The sequence below is a fragment of the Rhagoletis zephyria genome, unplaced genomic scaffold (assembly GCF_001687245.7).
Source record: "Rhagoletis zephyria isolate East Lansing unplaced genomic scaffold, Rhagoletis_zephyria_1.1 Rzeph_scaffold_18430, whole genome shotgun sequence".
Lineage (NCBI taxonomy): Eukaryota > Metazoa > Arthropoda > Insecta > Diptera > Tephritidae > Rhagoletis > Rhagoletis zephyria.
Genome location: NW_016175491.1, coordinates 1 through 9,985, shown reverse-complemented (window position 1 = coordinate 9,985; position 9,985 = coordinate 1). Strand labels below are relative to the sequence as shown.

The 9,985-nt window shown below is 36.5% G+C and overlaps 5 protein-coding genes across 5 annotated transcripts; 3 read left to right on the top strand and 2 right to left on the bottom strand.

The window, feature by feature from the left end:
• Positions 1–4: 4 nt before the first annotated feature.
• LOC108380167 (serine/threonine-protein kinase fray2-like) lies at positions 5–1,242 on the top strand (the record flags this gene model as incomplete). The annotated part of the gene is made up of 2 exons (XM_017636539.1): positions 5–535; positions 697–1,242. Coding segments are annotated over 2 exons (1,077 nt in total), but the record flags the coding sequence as incomplete, so codon positions are not given.
• Positions 1,243–1,274: 32 nt separating this feature from the next.
• Prp4k (Pre-mRNA processing factor 4 kinase) lies at positions 1,275–3,765 on the top strand. Its single transcript, XM_017636544.1, is given in 9 exon segments — positions 1,275–1,379; positions 1,444–1,701; positions 1,785–2,017; positions 2,077–2,185; positions 2,251–2,359; positions 2,362–2,682; positions 2,800–2,903; positions 2,969–2,999; positions 3,002–3,765. Coding segments are annotated over 9 exon segments (1,368 nt in total). The 5' UTR covers positions 1,275–1,346; the 3' UTR covers positions 3,172–3,765.
• A 1,894-nt stretch (positions 3,766–5,659) lies between these two features.
• On the bottom strand, positions 5,660–7,426 carry LOC108380170 (uncharacterized protein C3orf38 homolog). The gene is made up of 2 exons (XM_017636543.1): positions 7,100–7,426; positions 5,660–7,034 (listed from the first exon to the last, which is right to left on the bottom strand). The coding sequence occupies exons 1-2, from the start codon at positions 7,227–7,229 to the stop codon at positions 6,235–6,237; spliced, it is 930 nt and encodes a 309-aa protein (XP_017492032.1). The 5' UTR covers positions 7,230–7,426; the 3' UTR covers positions 5,660–6,234.
• Positions 7,427–8,293: 867 nt separating this feature from the next.
• On the top strand, positions 8,294–9,358 carry LOC108380168 (uncharacterized). Its single transcript, XM_017636540.1, has 2 exons — positions 8,294–8,770; positions 8,824–9,358. The coding sequence occupies exons 1-2, from the start codon at positions 8,444–8,446 to the stop codon at positions 9,136–9,138; spliced, it is 642 nt and encodes a 213-aa protein (XP_017492029.1). The 5' UTR covers positions 8,294–8,443; the 3' UTR covers positions 9,139–9,358.
• LOC108380169 (U6 snRNA-associated Sm-like protein LSm5) lies at positions 9,159–9,826 on the bottom strand. Its single transcript, XM_017636542.1, has 3 exons — positions 9,618–9,826; positions 9,364–9,560; positions 9,159–9,294 (listed from the first exon to the last, which is right to left on the bottom strand). Exons 1-3 carry the CDS (start codon positions 9,664–9,666, stop codon positions 9,265–9,267), a joined length of 276 nt encoding a protein of 91 aa, XP_017492031.1. The 5' UTR covers positions 9,667–9,826; the 3' UTR covers positions 9,159–9,264.
• Positions 9,827–9,985: the final 159 nt, after the last annotated feature.

The following is a 9,985-nucleotide window of genomic DNA, read 5'->3' as shown; positions in this document are numbered from 1 at the left end:
AGACAGCGTTTCCAATAAAATACCAATTGTAAACCTTCATTGCGAAACGGTAAAAGTCACTGCTTATGAGGATATATCCAGAGGTGGAACTGACAACTCAGCTAAAAAGCGTTCGTTGTCATCATCTTCGTCAATCAGTAAAAATGTTATTAGTAAAATAAGTAAAAAACAGATTTCAAATGAACCCGATGTTATATTATTGGATGATTCTAGCGGTGGAAACCGAACTCCTGAATTGAAGCGAAAAACAACGCGTATATCACACAGATCAAAAGATGAGCGCCTACCATCACCGCACAGAAAGTCATCGGCAGAGCATTACCACCACCATCATCGTCATTCAGCACCGGAAGCGCAACATACACGTAGACACAGTTCCCGAGATCAGCACACAAATCTTTCCAAGCGTAGTACTAGCCGTAGTCGATCGCAACGACGAGATTCAGAGGCCAACAGCCTTCGAAGTCGCGACGGTAGTCACAATCGAGGTAGGCAGCGACGAGGATTGCATGATCAAAACCGTCAAAAAGAAGATCTTCGTTTGGAAATAAATCGAGATAAGGAACGCGAGAGNCTAGCCGTAGTCGATCGCAACGACGAGATTCAGAGGCCAACAGCCTTCGAAGTCGCGACGATAGTCACAATCGAGGTAGGCAGCGACGAGGATTGCATGATCAAAACCGTCAAAAAGAAGATCTTCGTTTGGAAATAAATCGAGATAAGGAACGCGAGAGAGAAAATAGTCGCGATCGTGATCGACGTTCGCGAGAGGACCGATTGAGGGCGCAAGATCGTAGTAGGGTTGGCTCTTTTGGTAACTCTCGCGGAAGAGAACGGGAACGTGATCGTGACCGTGATCGAGACCGCCGGATGCGTTCACATAGCCGAAGTAAAGTAGAATCGGATCGGCGTCGGATAGAGCGAGAACGTCAGCGCACTGGAAAAAACGAAAGAGATGGATGGCGAGGAGAAGAGCGTGGGCGCGATCGTGAAAAGGACCGCTACCGGGGCTCATTAAGCGAAGGGCAAAAAGCTGAAATAAGAGAATCGAGCAGCGAAGATGATGGTCATTTGGATATTGACATCAACGAAGACGAAGACGAAGAAGAAAAAATAATTGAAATGCGTCGAAAGCAACGTGAANAGAGCGAGAACGTCAGCGCACTGGAAAAAACGAAAGAGATGGATGGCGAGAAGAGCGTGGGCGCGATCGTGAAAAGGATCGCTACCGGGGCTCATTAAGCGAAGGGCAAAAAGCTGAAGTAAGAGAATCAAGCAGCGAAGATGATGGTCATTTGGATATTGACATCAACGAAGACGAAGACGAAGAAGAAAAAATAATTGAAATGCGTCGAAAGCAACGTGAAGAACTATTAAAAGTATGAAAACTTGTGTATACATATATCAGATATTTTACGTTATTAAACATTTTTACAATTTCAGAAACTAGGAGGAAAAACAGAATCATCTCCACCAAGCAAATCCTCGCAACCTAGAAGAGAACGAATCCCTTCTCCAGAAGAACCGAGAATCCAAGACATCGCGCCTTTGCCGAATAATACCCAACCGAAGTCATCAATACAGGTCAGCCGAGAGGAGGAAAATGACCTCGACGACGATAAGAAAACTAAAGGTGGTGCCAGGGAAAAGCGACCGGAATGGGATATGTTTGCCGATCAAGACGTAGACTCGAATTTCGATGTGAGTCGTTGGCTCGTAACTGTCAATCTTCGCATAGTAATCACTTGAAGGGAAATTAAGCGAATGCATTTTATATTTTCCAGTCTCCTAATGCAATAGTGCTGAATAAAACACAAAATGAAAATCCTGCACTGACAGACAACTGGGATGATGCGGAAGGATATTATCGTGTACGTATTGGGGAAAGTCTTGACAACCGTTATGTTGTGAGTGGATATACAGGCCAGGGAGTATTTAGTAATGTAGTGAGAGCTCGTGATCAAGCACGTGGGAATGCAAATGTTGCTGTAAAAATTATACGCAACAACGAGATAATGTAAGATAAAAAATGTATATTTCTTATCCAGGAAATTTTGTTAAACGTAAATTTATCAGGCATAAAACGGGACTGCGTGAATTGGAGATCTTAAAAAAATTGAATGACGCAGATCCAGAGGATAGATTCCATTGCTTACGACTTTTCAGACATTTTTTTCATAAGCAGGTGGGTACCGCGTTGAGTTAAAGAGGGAAGAATTAATTTGAAAATTCATACGTCGTCTCTTTTAGCATCTTTGCATGGTGTTCGAGCCGCTATCTATGAACCTTCGGGAAGTGCTTAAAAAGTATGGTAAAAATGTTGGCTTACACATCAAAGCAGTGCGCAGCTATACGCAACAGCTTTTCTGGCACTTAAGTTGCTTAAAAAGACCGGCATACTTCATGCAGACATTAAACCCGACAACATTCTTGTGAATGATAATAATTTATGTTTAAAGTTATGTGATTTCGGTTCTGCTTCAGCTATTAACGACAACGAAATAACACCATATTTAATATCACGTTTCTATCGTGCGCCCGAAATCATATTAGGCATTACTTACGATTACGGAATTGATATGTGGTCTGCTGGTTGTACAATCTATGAGCTATACACTGGAAAAATTCTGTTTAGTGGAAAGAGCAATAACCAAATGCTGAAATTCTTCATGGACTTAAAAGGTGGAGACTAATAATCAATTACATATCCCTCAGATATGACCTAAAATGCTGATTATCAAGCAATTTGTTATGGGAGAATCTGTTTTTAATTAATTTTTATTATATTTTCATCGTTAGGAAAAATTCCAAATCGTATTATTCGGAAAGGTCAATTCAAAGATCAACACTTTGATCAGAGCTGCAACTTTCTTTATCATGAGATTGACAAAATTACGGAAAGGGTAATTATTGCAGTTGATTATGGTGCTACCATATTTTTACTAAAAAACTATAAATATTTTTTTAGGAAAAAATCGTGGTTATGCCTGTAATTAAACCTACCGAAATCTACAACAGGAACTTATTGCTGATCAGAATTTACCAGATGATCAACACCGAAAAGTAACACAACTTAAGGATTTATTGGATAATATATTTGCGCTGGATCCATCGAAAAGAATTTCTTTGAATCAAGCATTAACACATCCTTTTATTCAAGAGAAGATGTAAGCGACCACTTCATGAAAGTGTGTCCTGTTTTAAATTGAGTTGAGAAAATTCGACGCGCCGGCACCAGGCATATACACAATGTAATTCTTTGCTAAAATGCTGCTAGTATTGTATTATATGTTACAATCATGCAGTGTATATGGAGTTTATAAATTAAGTATTATGCAATTATTAATACCAGATAAAAATTTGTTTACACTGATGCATCTTTTACGTATATTTTACGCATCATGAAAGAGAGTGACAGAACAGCAGCAGAGACAATTGAACTGAGCACATTTTTATTTGAAGTTTAAGTGTAATTAAAATTTACTTTTCCTAAAATCCGCGGCTAGTTTGAGAAAAAATATATTTTGTTGGCCAAAGTACAAAACCAATAGATTTTATCAGCTAATCTGTCAAGCATTCAGTAATAGATTGAAGACAAAATATTAAACGATGTGTACGGAAAAACTTCTAATTTTGTTAGCTTGTGTAGCATTTAAAATTGGAATGTGTTATAATTGAGTTGACTAAATTATTGTGTTTCAAAATCATGAAAACATCAAAATCCATAGTTGTATCATATTAAAAGAACTTAGTTAATATGTAAAATATTGAAGAAGCTTTTCATTTTACTTTTCATTTAATTATATGTACATATATACGCCATGTTTTTGTTCTCCTTAATTTTATCTCATTTCTTTCACAATCTTTTTTAACGTTGATTGTTCAAGCGCGTGTAATTTATGATGTTCGTATTAACTTAACTGCATTCGAATGGTTATGTAGATGAAGCAAATTCCTTCTGGAATAGAGAAGAAACAACTAAAGCTGGAATTTGATCAGAATATTAACAATAAATTATTGTAAAGGCGATTTCCTTTGCCGTCTTTCCTTGCATTGTTTAAAACNTTTACTTTTCATTTAATTATATGTACATATATACGCCATGTTTTTGTTCTTAATTTTATCTCATTTCCTTCACAATCTTTTTTAACGTTGATTGTTCAAGCGCGTGTAATTTATGATGTTCGTATTAACTTAACTGCATTCGAATGGTTATGTAGATGAAGCAAATTCCTTCTGGAATAGAGAAGAAACAACTAAAGCTGGAATTTGATCAGAATATTAACAATAAATTATTGTAAAGGCGATTTCCTTTGCCGTCTTTCCTTGCATTGTTTAAAACAAAGAAAAAAACTGCTTTTGCGATGAGCTAAATTATTGTTTTTTTTTTTTAGTTCAGGATTTGTTTTGATATTTAAATCTTTATGTTCAACATTAAGGCATCCAGTTTTGGCAAGCAAACAAAGAGTTCATTAAAAAAAAGTTACTACCAGAAGGCTATTAAAGAAATATTTGCTCTCAATTGATTGTACTACATTTCTCCAATTAAGAAATCCTTCATTACGAATTAATTTTTTTCTTAGCCGGCATGTTGTCACACCAATTAATTTTTAAAATTTCACCAAGCATTACTATAGTATTTGATTTCATTTCAGAATGTCGCTGTGCACCACACGAAAAAGGCGTAGACGTGCTGACGTGCCTCTACCCATGCTGCGTCCAATGTGAGAACAGCATGTTTTTTGTTTATAGCACTGGTAATAATAATTTGGGTTTGAAGTGTATTATACAATACAGTAAAGTAAAAAGTAAAATTTCGTATAAACCTCCAGCTTGGAGCGGCATGAGAATCGATTTGCTGTTGGTATGGCGACGCAAATGATTTTCTATGCCCTGTGCTTCCAATGGAGTAATAAGCGAAACCTAAAAATTTGTAATAGGTTATATTTAAACTAAGTGTTAATTGTTTTTCTTTCAGGCGGATTATTGCACAGCGACGCTAAATTGTAAAAATTAAATCTGTGTAAAAATTGTAGAGTATATTTGGTTGGCAGTAAGTTTATAATTTTTAACTATCAACAATTTTGTACTCTATATAAGCACTTTTTGAATTTTTCTAGGTGTAACGGTGATGTGTTGCTCCGGCTAAGAAACGAAACCATGGCGTTGGAGACGACGAAAGCTAAGTTTACTCTATTCTAAACATTGATAGACAAACCAAACGTTATAAGGTAAATTTGTTGGCTGGAAAATGCGATAGTGGAACGGCTTACCCAAAAAAGCATATTGTATAAAATAACAGCAATTTAAAACTTTGGCGTGAAATGCTTACATGCTGGTATTTAATATTATGCGTTCCGAAATTTACCGCATATGTTAGGATGCGTTTGAATTTAGAAAAGCGGCATAAATTATATGTGCTCCATGAAATTGTATTGCACCAAGCATTATTTACGTCAGTCAGCAATGGTTACGCCAGTACCTTTAATAAAAGCTGCATTAACGGTCTATAAACCCTCTTTAGTATTGTTCGCAACTACATTGAGCAGTCCCTAACAGCTGTAAAAAATTTAAATATAAGAGATATGTACATACATTTATTTCTGAAGTACTCAAAACAAGAAATATTACTGGCCAAATGCAGTTTCAAAATGTTTGTTTTATAATTCAATGCATAATTTATTTTTCCAGATATACATATGTACATATGCATATATGTAAATCTGGCTTGTTCTGGTTATATACATGACTATAATAGAGGGTGTTTTCGAGCTGCAGTTAATACGGCAATGTTACCTTTTATGAAAGCAGACTGCCTACATCAAGCGTTTGAGGAACAAAATTTTTACAATCAGGTGCTCATCATTGGCAAAACAAAAGCAACATACAATTTTTTCTGCGCAATTTCTGCAGCATTTCAGAAGATTTTAAGTTGCGTATCAATAAAATATCATCAAGAAAGCAAGGCTACAAATTGTGATAATTAACACGTAGCTCGAACACACCCCCACACTGTCGTGGGAATGCTTTTTTGATGCTGTATCCGTTAACGCTTTTTCCTGCTGCCAACAAAATGTGCATATTTCCCTCCCAACTGCTTTTCATATACATATTTCCTAATACAAAATAAACTCAATTTGAATGAAAATAATTTATTATTAGCAATAAAATTAAAATAAATAAATATTGAAGATACTAGATTTCGTAGATAGTCGGTATCTATATCTGCTAATGCTACGTAATTTCTCCTTCTGGAATCGGTAAATGAAGTGCCTCTACGAGTGTTTCGCTTTCACACAAGCTTGGCATTATAGCAGCTAGCTGGCTGCGCAGTATGCATTTCATTGTTTTCACCTTCCAGTTGTTCTCAGCGAATGGATCACGCAATAGGCCAAACGTACACTCAAATACGCCTACACAATTTTGCTCTGTGTGAAGTGTACCACATGCCAATACCAGTACTAGACCATGCACATTCATTCGACCTTGAACACCAGCATGCGTGAGGTTCGGATTGAAGTAGAAGCCAAATTGTTCTTTTGAACCTAAAAGCGTAAAGATTACTTCATCTGCACCTGTACACTCATAATCATTCATTTGATCGGTAGCGGCAATTCGCAACTGTAGTTGGCAATCTGACCAAAAATCATCTGCTTTTACAGTTTGTTTATTTAGGTTATTAAAAAACCATTCAGTAAACTGTCGCGCCAGTAAATGAATGGGATACTGAGTTTCATTCTCTTGTTGTGATGTGCTAAGATTAGTCGTGATGCTAGTGGCTGTATTATTTTCAGTCACATTGGTTAATCTTGTTATGCTCGTAGTGGTATTAGGTAAAGAGTTATCATTGTTATACTCGAATTTAGAGTTCCAATATTCAATAATTCTACTTATTAAAGCGCCTTTGGTGAAATCTGCATTGACTTGAATTTTACGTTGATGTAAGTATTTAAAAAGCATTTCTCTTGTTATAGCCCGTTTGTTTGGCAGCGTTAGTGTATCTCCAATTTGTATATACACGTAGTCCAGTGCCTCTGCAGTTAAAACGGAATATAAGAAAACAATCGTTTTTAATGACCAAGTCACGCATCCACATTACCTTGCGTTGTTGCTACGTCGCAAATGTTTTTTGTCACGCTTCTGGCCACTTGCAGCAGTGCCGGTACATTTTGCTCATCTTTTGCCAGAAAATCAACTATACCTAATTTCTCCTGGTCGGTAATTGGCATTTTTCTACATAAATATACCACCTGATTGCCCAGGATTTTGCTGTATTTTGTTTATATGGCGGTGATTCCATCAGCTGTTAATTTGTTTCGTTGCATTCGAAATGTCAAATTAATTTACAGGTGATGATAAGTTTTTTAACTGGTATAAATTCGATTACTTTTAGCAGAGTATATATTTTATAACAGGCTAACCTAATATTCGCGGCTTGCGTTTTGGTACGCATGCCGTCGAATTTGTTTTTTTGCGTCACCCGAAATTCACTTGCATGCGTTTGCATTTGATTTCATTGAGCGAAACGTCAAATCAAAATGTCACGCAGAACAAAAATTGGAAATTTAGTTAGCTTCATACGCACGCCGTTCAATTTCGGTTGATCTCATACAAATTGCATGTGCATGAGAAATTTTTGACAATAAATTGGCGGCGTGCGTGAATATTAGGTTAGCCTGTAACTGCGTTTTAAGCAAAAAAATCACATTCTTTATATTACCCTTATTCATAAAAATGCTTTATATAAGTGGAATACTTTGACATGCGTAATTTTTTAAGTATTTTTTAATACATGCTCGAACCAAGGGTATTTTCAAACGTTGAAGAACCCGCTACCTGCACATACAAAGAACGTAGATAACCTACGTTAGACTATCCACGTTCTTTGTTAAGAACGGAAGACACAAGATCACGCGGGAAGGAAAGAAAGAAAAAATTATTTTCTAGCTGCCGAAATCTCGACGCCATCTTTGTTGTAAGAAGTAAACGGCGAAAACCGCGAAATTGTTGAACGCATGAATAATCATTTTTATTATGCAAATTCTTCTATAAATCATGCCGTTGTGTTAAATTATTCTTTATCTTATGTGTACACACGTTGCCACGGGCGAAAATAAAGAAAATTGCAGTAAAATGCCACCACCAAATTGTAAATAACGAAGAAATCTAAAACGGCTAATGTCAAAATCGTTGAACTTTTTCCCAAAATGCGATTCTAACGGGCTACTCTCCTGCCCGCGTGATCTTGTATTTTTGGTTCATGTTCAGTTTCCAAAAATCATCGATACTTCGACTATTTATACTCGAGTGGAAAATTTATGATGCATCGAAGCAAATCATCGATGTTTTTCCGACATTCCTAGCAATGGGCAAAACGATAATTTCGTATTGAGTTAATAATTGTGCAATACATTTTTAAATTTTGCATTTTGGTTGGAAAAATATGTCGTTGGTTGATAAAAGCGAGGAGCGCGCTTTTATTATCAGTTGCCTCAAAGTGTACAAGGCCCTCCCAGCGTTATGGAACCCGCGTTCGCCAGGATACCGCAACAAAGTTACAAAGAATACGTCGTACGAATTTTTAGTTAACAAATTTCGGGAAAGATATCCAGATATAAGTCGTAAAGGTGTAACCAAGAAAATAAATGCATTGAGAACCAATTTCCGAAAAGAGCTAAAGAGTATGGTGCTAGAATGTCGTAAGAACTCTAAATTATGGTATTTTGACGAAATTAAATTCTTGATCGGCGATGTGGCTACAAAGGAACAGGTAAGCTTCATTGCAATATCTGCTACCAAGCATTTTTCATTTAATATTTTTAGAAATTTGAACTCGAGTATCACGATGAACAACCAATAAATATAGAGGTACTTGAAGAGGACGATTCGTCCGCACCAACTGAGGAATATACTCATATAGAAAGAACAGAGTACAAGGCGCTACCCAAAACTTCAAACATATCAAATCCGAAACCACTTGGAGAATATGAGTTGAAATTGGCCGAGACGTGGGCTATGGAACTGCAAAAAATGACGCCGGAGCAACAGATTTATGCTAAGAAAGCTATCAACGATATAATTTATGAAGGGCAATTAGGAAACCTACACCGAGACAGTGGAAACATATACGCATCCTAAGAAATAAAATAACCAAGATATAAGTATACAAACATATGTATGTAAATGGCTATTAAATGTATTCAATAAGACTTAGTTTTAAAGTTAAACAAATGTTAGCTTGTTTTCATTTTGCTCTCCATAATTTTATTCTGGTATATCGCCGCCAGGGACTAACTGCAAAATAAGAAGTACTTTAATTTATCATAAATGCAATAAAGATGTATTTTCATTTATCATACTAACCATTGTTATGTTATTGCCATTGAGTAGTATTTGGTCGAGTTTGGTTATACGACGGCCTTCTGGAGTGTTTTCATATTCCGTCACATCATCTAGCAACATGTTTACAAAATCATCAAAGCCCAATAAAGTACCAACCATTTCTTTGTCGTTCTTCATAATGATGTGTATGCGGGAACCAATGCATTTGTCCACCAATTCTAAAAGGCGGGCCACAAGCGGTTAATGTATTCTTTGATATGCTGAGGAACACTTACCCAGTGGTAGCAAAGTAGATACATTCGAGGGTGGTGGCACAGCAGTCATTTTGGTTACTAAAAATGTGACTACAAATTAATTCCAAATTGCGAGAAAATACAAAAATTATCAACAAAATGCGAAATCTGCTAATCAGCTGTGCCGGTCAACAGGGTTGTTTTTTGTTTTTTATGTATTCCTGGCGATAAATAGTTCTCGTACTCGTATTGGTACATAACCTCGACACTACACGATCAAGAACTTGCGTTCAATTTACTTAAGAACAAAATACAACCACATTGAGGCCATACCAGATAAAACGATGTGGCTTTGCGTGATGTTCAAAACATTTTCAGCAAACCGCAAGACGAAAAAGGTATGCCATAAT